Source organism: Eulemur rufifrons, chromosome 9 (assembly GCF_041146395.1).
Source record: "Eulemur rufifrons isolate Redbay chromosome 9, OSU_ERuf_1, whole genome shotgun sequence".
Classification (NCBI taxonomy): domain Eukaryota; kingdom Metazoa; phylum Chordata; class Mammalia; order Primates; family Lemuridae; genus Eulemur; species Eulemur rufifrons.
The window spans coordinates 41,975,783-41,996,049 of NC_090991.1; the positions used below are offsets into that span (position 1 = coordinate 41,975,783).

Consider the following 20,267-nt stretch of genomic DNA (forward strand, 5'->3'; position numbering starts at 1 on the left):
TTGGAAATGAAAAATAATGAAGACATCACGCACCAAACTCTTCAAATCTGGCCAAAGAACTACTCAAAGTAATGTTACAGGCTTAAATGCATATTTAATAAAGTAAGACATTTAAAATAAATATCTTAAATATATTACTTCAAGAATCTGAAAAAAATAGAAAGTACATGAAATGAATTAAGGTAAAAATAAAACCAATGAATAAACTATAAACAAAAAGGTGAATTCCACCAATGTAATAAAAAAGCAGAAAACTTTGTATCCAAAGAGAAAAAAAGAAAAAGGACATTAGAAATGAAAGACCAGATACAACGGAGTAAAGCAGGATCCATGGGAAGATTTTAAAGGATTACTAAGCAGAATTTCATACCAATAAAATTGAAAATCTAAGCCAAACAGGTGATTTTCTAGGAAAATATATTGCCAAAAAAGAAGAGGTTATTCTTTAAGAAACTAGAACCACAAGAGAAAATTTAAAATACATTCAAAGAAAAAAATAAATAAAATAAAATACATTCAAAGATGCACTCATAAAAATAAAATGGCAACTGGCTCAAAACACTTTATCAGTCAAATTGTATCAAAACGTCAATGAACAGATAATCCCTGTTAACTATTCCCAAGCACAGAAAAAAGGGGGCATGATTTACCAACTCAGTCCATGAGCCTGACATAACCATAGCCAGTTAAAAAGTAAATGATAGGCCATTCCAAGTTATGAACATGGGGAGTGGAGGAGGAGGAAGCAAACCCACCCGTGGCAAAAAAAAAAAAAAAAAAGGGAAGAAAAGAAAAAGAAACAAACAAAAAACCCCAACACATTTGACGTATGTTAAAAGAATACTCAAGGTCATCCAGAGAGTTGATAACTGATAGTGTTCATACTAAGAACTCCTGCACTGGAAAGTGTAAACTCAAGAGAAGGCATAGATTTTTGTCCATTTTGTTCACTGCTCCACCTTCAGTATCCTTAAGAGCTACTGGCACATAATAAGCACTTCATAAATATTTGTTGAATAAATTTAAGGGTCAATCAACATCAGGAAATCTATTAAAGACTCTAAAGGAAATATATATAATATATAAAATATATTTTCTATATTATTTTACTATCTCCACAGATACTAAAAAGGTATTGATGAAATTCAGTACTCAATTGTAACAGAAATCTTTAAGTTAGAAATTAAAAGGACTTACTAAGTGAGTGACTAGGGGCTGACAAAAAAAGAAAAGAAATTAAAAGAACTGTGCCTGATCTAACAAAGGACAGCTATCACAAACCAATGACAAAATCTAACTCTTCTAATTAAAGTCAGGAAGCAGGTAAGAAAGTTCCCCACCTCTGGTACTATTCAACCATGTACTGGAGGGTTACAATCTATGCACTCAGACAAGAAGAAAATATACAAAGTCCAATAATCAATCAAAAAGGGAAAAAAGTCACCATCTGTTAATAGGCTGACTGTCCACCTAGTAACATCAAACAGAAATAATTGAAAGAACTGTTAAGAGTAATAAAACTCAGTAAGGAGGCCAAACACAAAATCAACATGTAAAAATTAATGGTTTTTCCATATACAAACAAGGAATGATCCCATTCTTAATAGCATTAAAATTTGTAAAATACAGGCCGGGAGCGGTGGCTCACGCCTGTAATCCTAGCACTCTGGGAGGCCGAGGCGGGTGGATCGTTTGAGTTCAGGAGTTCGAGCCTGAGCAAGAGCAAGACCCCGTCTCTACTAAAAATACAAAGAAATTATATGGACAACTAAAAATATATACAGAAAAAATTAGCCAGGCATGGTGGCACATGCCTGTAGTCCCAGCTAATCAGGAGGCCGAGGCAGGAGGATTGCTTGAGCCGAGGAGTTTGAGGTTTCTGCGAGCTAGGCTGACGCCACAACACTCCAGCCTGGGCAACAGAGTGAGACTCTGTCTCAAAAAAAAAAAAAAAAAAATTGTGAAATACAAAGAAACAAACCTAACAGAAAATATGCAAGGCAAATAGAAAGAAAAGTTTAAGTTTTGCCCTAGACATAAAGAACCTCAGAGAAAAATATCACAACTCTGGAAAACCTAATGTCAAGATGTCATATCTTCAAACTAATGTATACGTTCAAAGCAATCCTCAATCCAAATCCCAATATGATTTAAAGGAAATAGATAAATTGATTGCAAAATTCACACAGACGAAGAAAATGATTCCCACCATTGTCGCCTAAAACAAAACAACACAAAAATGAGCACAAATACAGTGCCTTCACATACATATGTAAATTTTAAGTACAAGAAGGAAGTTACCCTATCAGATATTTAAAGTTACCATTAAGTAGTATGTATATATTACAAATAGTATTTAAAATACTTTATAGGGGTGCAGCCAGCCCAAGCAGGCCCTCACAGCACCCATGGACTTGGTGGTGGAGTACAAGAGCCTCAAGGCCAGCTACCACTGTGGCTACTGCAACTCCAAGGAGGGCAAGGCGTCATGCAGTATGTGGGCACATTCCATGACAGTACAGGATTATCAGGATCTTACAGACAGAGGATGGCAAAAAAGCAGAAAATACTGTGTACAAACCTGTCATGCATCAAACATGTTGTCCTCAGTACACAATAAGGTGCCAACCTTTGCAGTTTCAGCCTTCAAAATCTCACAAGAAGGTTTTGAAAAAGAACGTTGAAATTTCTGGCTAAAGGGGAGATTTTCAAAGGAAATCATAAGGATGAGTCCCTGGATTCCACAACGGATGATACTGTTGCAGGTGACTTTGAGTTAGTTAATAAATAAACTGGATATACAGTGTGATCTCAAAATGCTCAGTGATGACCTCAAAAGAGAGCTTTGAGAATGAAAAGAAGAAAGGAAAAAACTCCAAGAAAGAAGAATCTAATGAATTAATTCAGTCACAAGATGTTATAAGAGAAGCTGGGCTCTAGTGAACCATCACATTCAGCTGAAGTTCATACAGTTCCTAAGCAAGGCAAAGGAGCTGATTTGAGTAAGCCTCCATGTTGAAATGCAAAGAAAATTGGAAAGAAAGGGAAAGGTTAAAATTCATGTAGCGAAACCCAGCCGGAGAACTTGAGGGCTTCCGGGCTCAAAGCCAGCTACCATCTTTGTTCCCACCAGAGGCTAAATCCAACCAGCCCAAATCAATTGAAAATTTAATTTTGCAATCTTTACCAGGGGCCGCATCACACAAGTTAGAGGGAAGGTTAGTACCTGTCTCCTTTGAGGACCCAGAGTTCCAGTTGTCCTTCAGCCAGTCCTTTATATATCAAGTATCAAATGGCCATACACCAGGATCTGCCTGATGAATGTGGGAAGACTGAGTTCATGAGATTCCTTTGGAGGCAGAGAATCCCCATAAGGGACCAGATTGTGACTATGGCTCCTTTCACCAGCAGTACTGGCTTGATGGAAAGATCATTGTTGTAGGTGTGACTGACACCCTTCCATACTGTATATCATCTGTATACCTGTATTACAATCCTGATTATTCATTTTTGTCTTTGGGTATCTACTCTGCACTACGAGAAACTGCTTTTACTAGGCAACTTCATGAGAAACCTTCTCAACTCAGCAATTACTACATGGGTTTCTATAGCCATTCGCATGTCAAGATGAAATATAAGGGTCAGTACAGACCTTCTGATTTGTTGTGTCCTGAAACATGTTTGGGTACCCATCGAACAGTGCCTGCCTTCATTTGAAAACTCCAAATACTGCCATTTCAACCAGGACCCAGGGCAGTGGACGAAGGTTGCTGTAAGGAACCTGACTGGTTGAAGGTGTTTCACAAGAAAACCATCATGCCTTACAGTGTTTATAAGAAACCAGAAAGATCCAAGTGAGGAGGCCACCACGCTACAGTATGCGAGCCTGGTGGGGCAGACATGTTCTGAAAGGATGCTGCTGTATAGAAACTGAGCTGAGTGCAAAGTACCTCCCGGCCTGTGTACTCCCTGTGTGCTGATGATTTGTAGGACAGTACGTATTCAGCACCTCTGGGGAAATACGGTAACCAGCCACAAATTAGACTTTTATTTTGACTATCCTAAGGCTTTGAAAAATATTTTGCGAAAATGTATATGTGAGAATCTCATGGTTAATATTAAGATGCAAAACTATGTTATGACCCAGCCCCACCTTTGGGGTTTACCATTTTGAAGGGTTGTTTCTGGAGCAAAATATGCTAAACTTCTTGTTAATATCTTGGAAAGTAAAATTAAGAAGTGAAATCTAAGTAATTTAATCATAGTTGTGCTTATTTTGTTCTGTTAGACAAACTAAAACAGACTTTCCCCAGGCCCATTTAAAACACAAGGTTATGCTAGAAAATCTTATGGATGGGGATGGTGTAAAGTCTGTTTCATCATTTAAAAAATATGTCTTCTCAAGAGAACAAAACTGTGCTATTACTCAGTGTTCAATATTAAGTTGCTGCCAAATGTTCTATTATGTAGCTTAATAAAGAACTTGAAAAAAATGTAAACATTTAAAAAAGGATGTTGTGTTGGCATCGAGTGTCCCTTTGTTCGGGACAGTCTTGTTCATGTCTGTTGCTCTGGAGTAATCTTTTTCCCTAGAATAATTGTTATTAATGAACTCTTTTACTCTCAAAAGTATCCCAAATTTTGATAGTAAGATATATAATTACTCTAGTTATTAAAAAAATAACACACATTATTATAGCATTTAAAGCTTTAGTAATTAAAACAGTGTGATACTGATGCAATAACTGACACTAGATCAATGAAACACAAAACACAGTAACAAGCATGTATACAGATTTAGTTTACAATAAAAAATGGCATTTCTACTCACAGAAAAAGAATGGTCTACTCAATATATTGTTTAGGGACAACTGGTTATCCATTGGGGAGAAAATAAAGTTAAAACCTTACTTTTTACAAAAAGTTTAAAGCACAAAACACAAAAGCAAAATATAGTTACCCCTCTTAGGGGCACTCTACTTCAACAAAAAGCCTGTTAATTCCAAACAATTTCACCCCTTTACATCCCCTTCACAAACACTGACATCTCTTCTTGCCTTTCCTATTTCTATCGAAATTCTGAGAATTTTCTAGGATCAAAATCCTGTCACATCACCAAGTTTCCTACAGTGTGCAATCATGGAAACATGTCAGATTTGGAGTCAAGACCTCTATTACAACCTTGACTCCTACCCTAGTAATCTTTAGCACGGCACAGTCACTTTGCCTCTAGGCAAGTGTAAAAGAAAAATTTTCTTTCTCATCTGTAAAAGAAAAATTTTCTTTCTCATCTGTAAAAGAAAAATTTGTGCTTATCTCCAAAGAGGGCTGTAAAAAATTCTCTATTTCATCAATCTTACATCTGGACCATTCTCTCCATTCCATGTCCATCCCCCAAGTTCAAGACTTTATAGGCAGGCTACCAAAATAGCCTCCCTGCTTTCAGTCTTACCCTGCTCCAAACCATTCCAGAACCTCCAATCCATCCAGCCTACATCAGCATCAAATGAGCTCTTTAATCACGCCATTACACTCTAGTGATGCCCCATATTCCTACAATAAAATTCAAAGGCACTAGCCAGGCATTCAAAACCAATGTGATCCCAACTTACCCTTCCAAGCTCATCTTCCACTTTATTGAACTTTTTATCTTTGGCAATAGCTCTCCACTATTTCCCAACACAGCATCCTCACTCTCTGAGCTCCCTCATCCTTGGACCTAAAACATCCTATTTCCCCTTAGACACCCAAGTGTCATCCTTTATCCTAATTCAAGTTCCATTTTTTTCCCAGGTCTTCTGATTACCTTCACCTATAGTAATCACTCCTTCATCCTAAGATTTCAGCATTTAATGCCTATACCATGCATGTATCTAGTACTGAGCACACAATGCCTGATTCTAATGCTTCCTTCTCTACTTGAACTTGTGTGTTGGGGCGGGGGAGGGAGGGATCAGTCACATAAATTACTTCTTGAAGACAGAAACTAAGTTCTCAATTCTTAAATGTTATCATCATCCCTTATTTAACCACCAGAGAAGTGTTTCCTTGCCCTTTGGAGGCAAGATTAATCTTGATGATAAATGACCCTGAAAGGCTAGTCTCCAAATAATCAGAGCCTTGAAAACTTTTTGTATTTATTTTTTCTTTGCTCAGGAAATTCTGGCACTCCTTTTCTAGAATTGCCACAGGGACACTTCTGACTATCCTAATGGTGACACATTTTAGTTCCTATTCAGATGATCAACTCCGGTAACCATTCCGATCACTGCTGAAGTACTATTATAGGAACAAACATAAGCTGTAACTCTTTGAAGGCTTATTCTTCCATAAGTTAGTCAGCCAATCTTACCATGCATGGATGAAATTAAGGACGTTTACCTCGTCTCATAATAGTAATACTATCACACTATTTATAGTAAACCATTGAAGCTTATATAATCTAACACTGCTTTAGACATTAATGGAAGTAATAACCTCCAGCACAAAATATAACAAAATATAAAATCAAGTATAAACATATCATGTCAACATCTTGAATGTATTAATACACGTACCTTGAAAATTCCAAAGTCACATCACACCTCTCAACTTGTGCGTCTGAGATCTGCTTACTATCAAGTTATCACTTACAACAAATTAAGAATTCTCAATTGGGAGGACAATCATTGCACCAAGAAAACTTCCTGCAAATACAAAATTAACCTTTCTGCTTACACTTCCAAGTCAAATTACTTCTGTCAATGCTTGAGTGTATTTGCATAAGAGATCAATTTCATATACAGCTGGGTAGAAGCTAAATGAGTCTTAAGCAAGCTTCATTCCATTTTCATCTTACAAAGGAAGATTGGCCTGTCCTCCCAGCCTTGTTAATAAGGATCTTGCAAAATTCACTATGAATAGGGTGTGCCCAAAGAATACTTGCTGGAAAAATCTGCTGGGAGAGTGCCAGTTTAAAAAAGAAAACCATTTTCACCCACTTGGAAATCTAAAGAGTGGTTGCAGCAACTCAGCTGAAAACTCTCAAGACCGAAGAAAATCCCAAGATCTTTTTGTTCTCAGTAAGATTCTATGAAAGCCAACTAAATGAATCAATAAAGTATTCGACTATGCTAACTTTATGCATCTAAACAGCAGTAACTGAAATTCTGCCTTTGATATTTGACAGTATTAAAAGGTATTAAGTACCTTATTTGTTCTATTTAAATGAACTTTATAATCTATAATAGTTTTTAAATCAGCTGTTTCTGGGAAAAATAAAAGAGAATTTTATTTTTCTGCTTTAGAAAAACAGGAAGAAAACTTTTTTACTGTTTTGCTTTCTTGAGGGGGAGGGGAGAGCTGTTTTTCACTAGGGAGATTTATTTCTAAAGTATAACACCCCAACAACAGCTTTATTAAGGGGAAAGGATACTCATCTGGTAAAGGTCTTTGTCTTCACTCTCTCACTACAACCCCACCCTTCAGGTTCATTCTGAACAACATAACCTCTCAAACTTTTTTCACTGCTTTAAGTGGGACACAACAAAAACATAAAGCAGTTACTACATGCATACACACTGGCGCCCACGTTGCCTCATGAGAGAAATAAATGAGCACGGACTGCTGCAGCTGTATCACTAACTCCCTTATGGAACCCAGGGTGAGGGCTCAATGGAAATGTAAGCAATGTGAGCTACATCAAGGCTCCTCCCACTGCTCAGCACACATAAGCAAAGGAGAAAGTGTGCCTGTGCCTGACAGTGACAGTAGCTTTTCCCATCCCAGCCTGGTCCCATAATTACCAAACAACAAGCAATAGTTTTCGGCCGGGCGTGGTGGCTCACGCCTGTAATCCTAGCACTCTGGGAGGCCGAGGCGGGTGGATCGCTCAAGGTCAGGAGCTCAAGACTAGCCTGAGCAAGAGCGAGACCCCGTCTCTACTAAAAATAGAAAGAAATTATATGGACAACTAAAAATATATATAGAAAAAATGAGCTGGGCATGGTGGCGCATGCCTGTAGTCCCAGCTACTCGGGAGGCTGAGGCAGAAGGATTGCTTGAGCCCAGGAGTTTGAGGTTGCTGTGAGCTAGGCTGACGCCATGGCACTCACTCTAGCCCGGGCAACAGAGCAAGAGTCTGTCTCAAAAAAAAAACAAGCAATAGTTTTCAAAACGGTATAATCCTAATTTTAAAAGTGAGGAACTCAAGCCCAGGAAGACAAAATTTAAATTAAAAATTCTCAACAGCTGTCCAGAATTCTTTCTAATGCAATGCTCCCTCTGTAGTACTAATCCCACAAATGCTAAGAAAAGTAACTTCTCATTCACCCTTCAGGTTTTCTGGTACTTGCCAAATCAATAAAAATAAGATATCAAATGTTTATCATAAACTTCCTACTCAGACACTGAAATGACACAAATTCAGACTAAGAGGGTGAAAACCAATCAGGACAGTCTTCAAGTGTTCTTTCATTTTCCCTTCAAGTTTTATAGTAACTAGATTTACCAGAAGGAGCTTTCTTATTCTTCCTTTTTCTTTCTTTATTTTTATTTATTTATTTTTTTTTTTGAGACAGAATCTCACTCTCTTGCCTGGGCTAGAGTGCCGCAGCATCAGCCTAGCTCACAGCAACCTCAAACTCCTGGGCTCAAGCAATCCTCCTACCTCGGCCTCCCAAGTAGCTGGGACTACAGGCATACACCACCATGCCCGGCTAATTTTTTCTATATATATTTTTAGTTGTCCAGCTAATTTCTTTCTATTTTTAGTAGAGACAAGGTCTTGCTCTTGCTTAGGCTGGTCTCAAACTCGTGAGCTCAAACGATCCACCCACCTCGGCCTCCCAGAGTGTTAGGATTACAGGCATTGAGCCACTGTGTCCAGCCCAAAAGGAGATTTCTTTTTTTTTTTTTTTTTTTTTTAAAGGAGATTTCTTGAGGAAAATAATAAACACTAAGTACATGTTTACAAGTCATACAGTTCAGCTGTATGCACAAGGGAAAACTGGGAAGACTAAAAGGAGAAAGAACATAAAATACCTCCATATTTTTAAAAAAGATTTTTTTTCCAGCAACTGGGCAAACAGGATTTTTCCACATAAGATATAAATCATCCCTTTAGAATGCCGAAAATGTTTAATTTAGCCATTTGATGGGAAAAAAATTTACAAAATATGTCACTTCTCTGGATTATTTATTATAGTAGAGGAAAACTATTTAACCTTGCCATCATCCCTCCTTGGTCAATGCCCCACCCACCAATGCACAGTGCTCAGAGAGCTGTCTAAAGCTGTAGTTCCCAACACTGCCCCCACCCGTCACTGCCTGAGCTCCACCTCTGCCTCCCTCCCTGCCCTCTCCCCAATCCAAGTGAAGCTTCATCTGTATTAACAGCCGCTCCCCATCACTTGCAAAAATCATCTTTCTACCTTCTCCCAATCAGTTCCAGGAGAAATAGAGTAGAAAGAACAACATGAAAAAACTAGCTTCTATCTTCACCATAATCTCAAGCATATTATTTAGCATATCTATAGTCTTGGGTTTTGACTGTAAAATGGGGATTTCACCATGATATTAATGTTTTGAAGATTAAACAAAATACCAAATGTAAACCACCAAACGTGCAGAAGGTATGACTGATAAATACTAATTCCCTTGTTTTCTTCCATTTTTTAAAAAATACTACCAGCCACTTCCTAAGTGCTACTCCTGCTCTAGCAAAATGTCCCTCCACAAGCCATCCAACTTCTACTCAACAAAAGAAACAAGTAATAGGGTATTGTAGGATTAAGGATATATTTGGTTAAGACAGCCCATTATATCTTACCTCAATATACATATTACTAAATTACTTTACCTTAATCTGTTAAAGTTAAATGCCATATTTTAGATGATGTATGGTAGATCTCTTTTCATCAACCAAATCTAAAGGACAATTTGATTTGTTTCCACTAATAAAACTAGTGTTTATGCCAGGTGATGGGTAAAGAGCCTAGATTAATACTCTGACATCTTATTAACTGTGTGACATTAAGCAAGTTACCGAAAGTTCCTCAGCGAGTCTGTAAAATTAAGATAAAATTATCTACCTCATTGTAATGTTGCAAGGATTTCCTCAATTCATGAAATGCACTCATAACGCTGCCTAGAGCTAAAAGAAAATTTTTTTTTCAACAAATCTAGGCTATTATTTTCCTATCAACATGTCTCAACTCTGTTGTCTGATTAGGCAAAGTTGGTTTAAAATGTTGTTTCCCAGCTCACCCAAATCAGTTCAAAATCCTCCTGGGACGCTGCAGTCTCCCAGGTTTCAGACTAATTTAGTCCCAAAGGTCCTAAACTCTGCCACCTTCAGTTTCTATCTCCCCAGGATGCATCTCTCAAGTAGCAGAAGAACAAACAGGAAACAGGGACTAAAGGGAGAGCAAGAAAATGATCACTATGTACACAACATCATTCAATTCCCTGGCACATGCCCTTTATTCTATTACGCAAAAGAAAAACAACTTTAAAGGAAATGTTTTAAAATGAAATATAACACTTCTCCCTGGCTGCGATTCCTCAATCTCCCCATTCCCCCCCAAAAATAAGTTTGTTAATTTACAATATAACATCAACTTTTCAGTATATTGTGTTTGAGGAAGAGGCTCTCCAGATACTTTCATCAAACTTAAATTCATTTCAAAGTAATTTTGTTTACCACCTCGGTGCAAAAAACCTTTCCTCATAATTACACAAAATAAAATTAAACAGGGTCAAGCTGACACAAAGCCTCAATTAATGAGAATCAAAATTAGTAAGATTTATTCTTTATGTTTATTATATTAAAGCCCCTTGATTTCAAATTTATAGAAACTCAATGCTTTCGTTACATGGAATATATAATTGCCCAGATACACAATGGGAAATAGGAAAAAGACAATGCAATTGTAGACATGAAAGAATATAACCTGAAGCATGATCAGGTCCATGTTCAGGGAGAGGGTGGTGAAATTAATTAAAGTACTATTCATCTGTACAAGAACGTGGCCCCAAGCTTTCCCCTTTTCTAGTTAAAGCAATTTGCTTCACTATGCTGATGGAACCGAATAGGGTGCCAGATCTGCAAAGGATACCGAAACTTCTAGGTATACCCAACAGAGGAAAATGTTTACATGAAAATGACTGAATGTCTGCCACATTCAATAACCTCCCCCATCTGTTCCTTCTCCATCTCAACATATTCATCCAATCTAGTTACCCTGCCAAAAATCCAGGAATCACCCATGACACCTCTTCCCTTTCTCTCACACATCCACTCAATCACAAGTCCTTGTCACCCCTACTTCCAATAACCAATTCTCTTACTCTTCCCTCCCAAAGGCTGAATCTACCATTCTCCCTTACCCGACTTACTCTATGAGGCTAATTAACTGGCCTAAATACATCTCCACCCAGCTTTCCCACACAATAAGAGGGATCTTCAAAAAACAAAAACGAAATAAAAACAAAACCCAGGCTGGACAGATGGCTCATACCTGTAATCCCAGCACTTTGGGATGCCAAGGCAGAAAGAATGCTTGAGCCCAGGAGTTCAAGACCAGCTTGGTCAACGTTAACAAGATCCTGTCTATATTTATTTTTAAAAATTTTTTAAGCTCTTAACCACCCTTTAAGGTTCATTTCTAATATCCTTTCTTTCCAACTCCATCAACTAGGTGTGATTCTCTTCCTATTTCATTTGTATCACCCAACATTTACCTTATTTTACTCGAGGCCAGGTGCTGTTTTAAGTATTCATGTTTGTCTTACCATGTTCTTCACTCCAGTCAAAACTATAAACTCCTTGAGGATAGACACTTAGTTCATTCATTTATGGTATCACCTGTGTCTTAACACATTTCTTCATTCAGTAAGTACTTATTATATGACCACTTGAACACCATAAAAAGAGTACTTTCAACTTCAGAGAATAAAAATACCAGTCACAAGATAACAGAAAATATTTGTTGTCACTAGATCTGCAGCAAATACGTAAACCTCAAATTCCTACTGCCTAAATTCCTTCCTTCAGAATCCCAGAATGAGCACTAAGAATAATTTTCACTACCTACTTATCTTCTCAAGGAAAAAAAGGAGGGAGGGATAGGAAGGAAAAAACACAAGTCTCTATTTCTGCCACTGGATGCCATGTGCAGATCGGCAGAAAACCAAGGGGCATCAAATCAAAGGTGTTCACCAAATGAACGTTTACTCACCTCTGAAGTAAATTCTGTAACACAACGAAATTATTTCCATATTTATATCCCATACACCAAGAAATACAATAATCACTTGAAGGCGCTATGAAAACTAAACAAACCAAAGAAATTAAGGCATTAAAAGACTCAAAGCTCTAAATCACAAGAAACTTGTTTCAAGTTATACCAGTGACTTACTAGGATCTTCGCCTCAGCTTCCCCAAATGCAAAAAAAAAAAAAAAAAAAAAAAAAAAAGGTGATGTTCCAGAAGAGCTCCATCAATGTTATTTAAAGATAAACAGTCACATTTCAAAGAAGTTTGAGCCCTAAAGATCATCTAGTTAAATTCCCTAATTTTATTTAGAAAAGTGATTACATGATTAGTCCTACAGCTAGTTTCTAGCAAAGGGTTTAGCAGAGAAGACTTAGGTCTCCTGGTTAACGTTCCTCCCAACCCATCTTTCTGTGAAAGGATTAGGAGTAGGAAAATGACAAATAAATTTGATTGCCACTTTGGCAACATTATCTATGTACTGTGTATACTTAATAAATTCAAGTAGGTGCTACAATACAGCATTCCAGAGTACCTAAAAAGCAAAGCCTACAAATACATTAGTGATTCATTTTACTGTGAGATCTTTATTAACTTCAGAAAGGTACAATTCCCCAGGAGAAATAAAGTCACTGCTATCAAGACCATCCAAAATTCAAATAAGTGCTTTAGTGTCATTGCACTGAGCATCTATAGTTTATTTTTACCCAACCCTGATGTAAAACTTCAAGAGGCTATTAGACAAATAAAACACAGGTTAGCATAGATTAAACGAGAACTAAGAGCATGAAAATAAGATAAAATAGAGGGAAAGAAAATGAAGCTAGGGATGAAGTTTTTTAAAAAGTACAACAAAAAGGTCTGCAACCTTGGCTCCAAACTTCCAAAGCCAATATAACAAAAACCTAATGAACACTAATTACAGCACCTAGGTAATAAAAACAGACTAAAAGCTTAGACAAAAATACAATTATTCTTTGTCGCACATCTATCTCCCTGAGGTCCTTATAAAGAAGGCACTGCGTAATACAAAGGAACTCCTCCATATTTCAGTAGTCACAACGAGATGTTTTATGAAATTATTTTTATACTGACCCTGAAGATAAGCCTATAATAACAGTTCACAGGGAAAAAAACAAGAAAATTTCAGGAGAGGAAGGTCTACATAATTGTGGCTCAGAACCCTGCTGATTTAAGAGCGAATTTTAAGAGAATATCTAGAAAAATTATTTTAACAGCAAGTGCTCACTATAGAAGTTTATAAGTACAAGACCCAGAAGATTTAGCAAAATGAGAAATTGGGCCCAGGAAGTCATAACAAAATAGCGGGGTGGGGGGGGGATTCTGAGGGAAAAAGAGAATATAAAAAACTACAGAAAAGAGAGCAAGCACACAAGCATGCACACAACAAGTATATTTCACATGAGATAATTAAACACTTTTATTTCTACTTCTACAATTAAGAATTAAATATTAAGGTATTTATTGAAACATGTAGCTTCCTTCTTAGTCCCATTATCAAAAAGATAATGTTTAGGCCGGGCGCGGTGGCTCACGCCTGTAATCCTAGCACTCTGGGAGGCCGAGGCGGGTGGATCGCTCAAGGTCAGGAGTTCGAGACCAGCCTGAGCAATGAGCGATACCTCGTCTCTACTAAAAATAGAAAGAAATTATCTGGCCAACTAAAATATATATAGAAAAAAAAAAAAATTAGCCGGGCATGGTGGCGCATGCCTGTTGTCCCAGCTACTCGGGAGGCTGAGGCAGTAGGATTGCTTAAGCCCAGGTGTTTGAGGTTGCTGTGAGCTAGGCTGACGCCACGGCACTCACTCTAGCCTGGGCAACAAAGCGACACTCTGTCTCAAAAAAAAAAAAAAAAGATAATGTTTAAATTCCTGTGCCTTCCATAGTGATGTTACTGAACAATGATAAAAGTCATATTACAACCAAGATAGTACAGAATTTTCACTGTACCGAGACAGGCAGATACATGAAACATTTTAGGAAGATTTTCCAAAAAGAGCTTAAAACAAAGAGGTATAAGAGTTTTAAAACAAACATATAATCAGTCAACCAACAAAATTAAATTGGTAACCAAAAAAGGTAAAGATCTCTAACATGTCTCATGTAGCAATATATAGAGTTTGCTGTCAAGTATAATACAATGATAAACATATAATTTGCCAAAAATTCAACAATATATAAAAATCAATCATTCTGCTATAGCTAGCAAGTGTCAAACAATTACAATGGATCATTGTTTTTCCTCTCAGAGGCAAGAAAGAAGAAAAATCACCGTTGAATTTTTGGTGAAGGGTTTATAATTTCCACACAACCATCCACTTGTAATTTAAGCAACATCATTTAAAAACAACTCATTCCCAACATTCTCCTCTACTAAATATTTTCATCATGACTGCCTAGACAAAATCTAGTCCACTCTAGCAAATGAATGAAATGTAGACAATGTAGACAGGCTACTGCGGGGGGGGGGGGGGTTGAAATTCACCAGCCGGGTAAAGTTCCTGAAGAATTAACTAACTTCTCATTCTAGGACTCATTTCTCAGTGTCCAAAGATCAACTTCTTTTTTCTTCTTCCTCTTTTTTAATTAAAGCAACACCTCCACTCTCATTTTTCTGGCCAATTGCTGAAAGCCTTTAAAATACTACGAACGTAAACGAACGTAAACAAACACCTGGCTAAATAAATATGAGCCCTAACAGTCAATCTGGTGATCTTGCTCAATAAGAATTTTAAAGTATTTGTACTTTATTGGTGGTTTTAGTTCAAATACAATAATAATGTGCAAAAAGAATATTTACTTGACGGTACTTTCAGTACCCAAATTTTCCTTACTTTAATATGATCCAATGCATGGAAATTAAACTTTTTAAAGCATTATTTAGGCCGGGCGCAGTGGCTCACGCCTGTAATCCTAGCACTCTGGGAGGCGGAGGCAGGAGGATCGTTTGAGCTTAAGAGTTTGAGACCAGAATGAGCAAGAGCGAGACACCGTCTCTACTAAAAATAGGAAGAAATTACATGGACAGCTAAAAATATACAGAGAAAAATTAGCCGGGCGTGGTGGCGCATGCCTGTAGTCCCAGCTACTCGGGAGGCTGAGGCAGGAGGATCGTTTGAGCCCAGGAGTTTGAGGTTGCTGTGAGCGAGGCTGATGCCGCGGCACTCTAGCCAGGGCAACAGAATGAGACTCTGTCTCAAAATAAAAAAAATAATTAAAAAAAAAAAACGGCATTTATTTAGTTCAGTGGTCCCCAACCTTTTTGGTACCAGGGACCAGTTTCATGGAAGACAATTTTTCTACAGAAGGTTGGAGGAGGCAGGGGGCAGTGCTCTGCAGCCCAGTCCCTAATGGGAGTGGGGAGGTTGGGGACTGCAGATTTAGCTGACTTAATTTCAAGAGGATTCAAGTGATCCCAAAAGTTCCCTAAAATGATCCCTTGGCTGTCTTTATATTTCACATTCTTCCAATCAACAAACCATTATGTGAAAACAATGCTGAGAACTAAACAGTGAATGAATGAATGGACTAAGAGGGTTTTTTTTTTTTTCAAGTCACGACGTTATATTTTAAAACAAGGAAAGTTGTCTCCTAGTTATTTTGATTTCACTGGAACACTTACCCACAACATTACCAACAATCAGAAATGCTTTCAATGCAACGTACCCTGAAAATAATAAGCTTATATATTCTAGGTGCTTTTTTGTAAAATACAAAAAATAAGTAAATGCAACTTAAAATATTTCAACTACAGCATCTATTGTATCTTTAAGCACAAAATATTTAATGTTAACCAAGATATTTTGAAGCAGCGGTCTATACAGCAAAGTCAGTGAGGATAACGCCAAGAATACTGGCAAACTGATTTAAACTACTAATCCATTTAAAGAACTATATTACAAAAGCAGTAAACCTCTGAAACATATTTGCTTTAAATCTGAATGTAGAAGTGGACTCTTGGATGCACTCAACAAATAACAGAACTAGGTCTATAAAGGAAGAAATTCAGCAAGAATTATCCAGACCTTTCCCCCCTAAAATAGAAACATAAAACAAAGTTTAATTTCAGATTCACAATGTTATACACATGAATACTAAACAAAAATAAGAAAACAAGAAATCTGCTGCACAGCCATCTCAACTACCAAACCCTCCAGAGAAAATCTCAAGAAAGGAAAAACCAGTTTCTTCTAACACATCCATTCATTTTAGTCTTCTCTAGTAATTCAACCTTTATAACATCTCTACCAAAAGATAAATGAAATCTGCTACTAGCAAATTATCCTACCCCTTTTTCCAACTGCTCATGCTCCCTCTCTCACAGTTCTAATACTCATAACCACATTTGAGTAAAATATAGTACTTTTTATTTAAGTACATGAACACAGAATTGGGAAGAACAAGTAAGAGTGAAACTGTCTCCATCATGCCAATTTAGAGTACTACCCATAAAAAGCTTCTATAGGATTCTCAAACCAACAGATTTCGAAAAACCAGTAAGAATTTATCCCAAATGTGCCAATACATTTAACTTAGCTGAGAGAAAATAAAATAAAAATCTGATAAAGATGGGCTCTCTTATCAAGCTGTGAAAGTGTACTGTGCTTGGAGGAAATGTATAAAATATTCCGAAGCATTTTCTAATTGTTAGTCCTTAGAATGTAAGAAAATCTCCAGTGTTAAAATTGAGGACTGGGTATGTTGTCTGCTGAAAGTTCAATTAAAAGCAACTATAAATTCCAGCAAAGTTAACTAGGGCAACTAAACATTTGTCCCCACTTGATGGAAACAACAAAATCTGAACAGTCAATCCATTAAAACTTACCAAAATGTCCTATACAAAGTTTCAAAAGAAATTTAATTATTCACTCTGAAAGAAGCACTAGTACAACTGACAAATAGGAGGTCTTCTAGTTTTTTCTCAAAAAGTCTTCAATAGGAAATTAGCATCTTTTAGCCTACAGCAACAACACTATAGCACAGACACCTTCCATGTTTTCATTAGCAGGTACATGTACTACTTACCTAAAATTGGGAAAGACAAATGGAACCTAGACACCTATGTACAAAGAATCATATTCTCTCCATAATGGGGATTCACTAAGTCCTTTCTTGAGCCACCATTTCTCAAGAATGACATTATGCACGGGTTCTACTTACAGGGGTACATGGCGCTGTTCAGGATCAGCTCTGCTGAGTTCTTCCTCTTCAATATCAGACTCCCCTCCTGAACTACTGTCCGTGACATCAGAATCAAATGCTTGTTCACTGCACCTCAAGTTGGCTATGCCACTAGCTGTAAATCTCTCCAATTCTTCTGAAATCGAATCGCTTTTCAGGAAGTTACTAAGTCCCTCTGAAGTGGTGGTCTCACTGGCAGCTTTTCTCAAGGCAGCCTCAGCCTTTCGAGTCAGCATCAACTGGCTCCGGGGTCTCAAGGATTCCAAGTTTGGCAGTTTGCTCAAAGTCTTCTCCAAAAAGCCACCCAGCTGATGTTGTATATGCCTCTCCACCTGCTTGGCTTGCACAACCTGTAAGCGCTTCTGTAACCTGCGGGCACGGCTCTCAATGTCAGCCTGCCGCCGCAATAAAGCTGTTATCCTTGTGTCAGAATCTAAAGCACTGAAAAGAATGGAAGACAGGGGAGACTTTTTACCCTCTAACTTGATACCCCCCAAGTTAGAGCTGGAGTCTGTACCAGGTGATAACCTACTGCTTCCTTGAAGTGCCGGCTGTTCCATGGAATTGACAGAAGATTTGTTTGCAGTGCTATTATTGCTATATATAGTTGTGTGTTCTACATCAAGGCTTCTATGTGGAAGAGTGCAATTGGTCATACCCCCCCCTTTCAAGTCCCCAGATTCAGATCCTCCCACTTCACTCCCCTGAAGAACAGATGAAGTGAGAGCTCGTTTTCCCCCATTCAGGGAACTGGAATTGTCATGATCAGAATGTGTTGAACTTTTAGTCAATTTCTTAGCCAACCCATTTACAGGTGCTTGTGGCAGAGCTGTCTGACCACTCGTATTCATGGTTCTAAGATTTTCTAAAGAAAACTCCAAAACTGGCTGTCTCCCCAACAACTCAGCTCGGAGTTCATAGGACTGAGATAAAAGAGGATGAGATTTAAGGACTGTCTGCTTGCTGAAGACCCCTTGCAATTTCAAAGACTCCTTCGAGGGAACAGATGTTACATCAGAGCAGAGATAAGATGCCACAAGTGGTTGCAGCTTTCCCAAGTCTTCCTTCGTAGAATTATTTCGGAAGTCTAGACTGGGATCCTCTGCAGCAATGGCTTTTCTTTTGGTTCCGTTGGCAGCAATAAGGATGTTGGCGTTGCCGTTATTTTCGGCACTGCCAGGGGACAAGGTGGAGGATGGGGGAGCCAGTTTGAACCGGATGTGGTGTGCTTCAGCTGCTGCGTCAGTGAGAGCGGGCGCCATCGCAGCCATTCAGCACAGAGAGACAGGAAGTCCAGCCTCTCCCGGTGCCGAGGCCAGCTCCACGGCCCCTTACTGTCTCCCCAGAGAACAGACTAGAAAAAAAAAGAAGAAAAGGATGTTAGAAACACAACCACATACAAAAAAAAAAAAAAACCAACACATATGTTTTTAATGCAAGCACTACTTGAGGCTATTGTCCAAACTCTGCATCCAGAAAGAAAACACTGTAGCCATCCTGGAGATCCAATTATCTTTCACCTGGGGCGAAAGGAGACCCACATAATCCCTACATAAAAGACAGAAGAATTCCACCCTTTTTGGTCACACATTGGCCACAGATTAAAAGCTGCCAAAACACAGGTTTCATTCCGAGAGAATCAGATTGTTAAATTTAAATCATCTGTATTTAAAAATCTCTTTAAACTTGTTCAGAGTGGATTTAAAGCAAATATATCAAACTAATCACTCAATAATTAAACAGAAAAAAATTAGTAAGGGAACTCCCCATGATGACAGAAAAATTTTATGCCAAATGTCATAGGTCTGTGTATTTTTCTGGCCAGGGAAATCCAGTTTTCATCAGCTTCTCACTTCTCTACAAGTACACATTGTACTACTTCCAGGTTAACTGTACCACACCTATAATACCAACTTGCTACATCAGTTTTCTTTTGGATCAGATTGCTCATCAATATCTTCTCTACTGGCTCCTTCCTCTCAGTCTAAGAATTTACTCACATCTCTTATGTCCTTGGTTCAGCCTACTTCTCAAATGAGTTGCCCAAAATGTCTTTCCCTTTACCTTAAAAATTCTCTAAAAATAGTATAAATAGCTGCCTTTGCACTCTTCCATAATCTGGATTTTATCTCCTACTGCTCTGGTAAAGGTCACCAGTGATTACCAAATCCAATGGTCAAGTCTTTTCATTCTGAGTTCTCTGAAGCATTAGGCAGTGGTCATCTTCTTGAAATTCTTTCCTGATATCCTTGACACTACTCTCATCCTTTTCTCTTCCTCCTAGCCTCTTAAATGTTGATGCTCCCCCAAGGGCCTTCTTCTTCTCTCTCAACAACCACTAGTACAGAAGGCCTCCTATCCCTCAGAAAACCTTTTCCTGAGCTGTACTAATCAACATTTCCACCTCTGTGTTCCCCAAGCCCCTGAACCTCAGAACTCACTTTCTTCTTTCAACATACTTGCTCCTCATCCTATTTTATTATCTTGGGTAATGGCATTGCTTTTATTATTATTTAGTAATCAAGCTAAAAACCTCAATCCTTACCTCTACTTCATCCCCATTGATCAATTTGATCTGGAAGCAAAGCGAAACCTACATAAAGAACTGAACTAGTTCCCAAGTATAGCAGGAGGGGGGAAAAAAAAGAACTAAGCTATTCTTAAAGTGTAATCTCTGGACTTCTGGAGATCTCAAAGACTATTTTGGAGGTCCATGAAACTGAAGGTATTTTCATAGTAATACTAAAATATTATTTGCCTTTTTCATTGTGTTGCCATTTGTAATGAGGGTGCAAAACAAAGGTGAACA

At 37.9% G+C, this 20,267-nt stretch overlaps 1 protein-coding gene and 1 pseudogene across 10 annotated transcripts in view; one reads left to right on the forward strand and one right to left on the reverse strand.

Annotated features, from left to right (window-relative positions):
* The window catches only part of KANSL1 (KAT8 regulatory NSL complex subunit 1), a 184,432-nt gene that overhangs the window by 118,616 nt on the left and 45,549 nt on the right, over positions 1–20,267 (reverse strand). For 8 of the 10 annotated variants that reach the window (XM_069482742.1, XM_069482739.1, XM_069482741.1 and 5 more), the window contains one exon: positions 17,438–18,812. The exons of the other annotated variants lie outside the window; for them this stretch is intronic. In XM_069482742.1, the coding sequence (XP_069338843.1) occupies positions 17,438–18,729 (1,292 nt within the window). In that variant the 5' untranslated portion in view covers positions 18,730–18,812. The remainder of the gene's footprint in view (positions 1–17,437; positions 18,813–20,267) is intronic. 10 annotated transcript variants of the gene reach the window in all.
* LOC138391683 (arginyl-tRNA--protein transferase 1-like) lies at positions 2,409–3,965 on the forward strand (annotated as a pseudogene).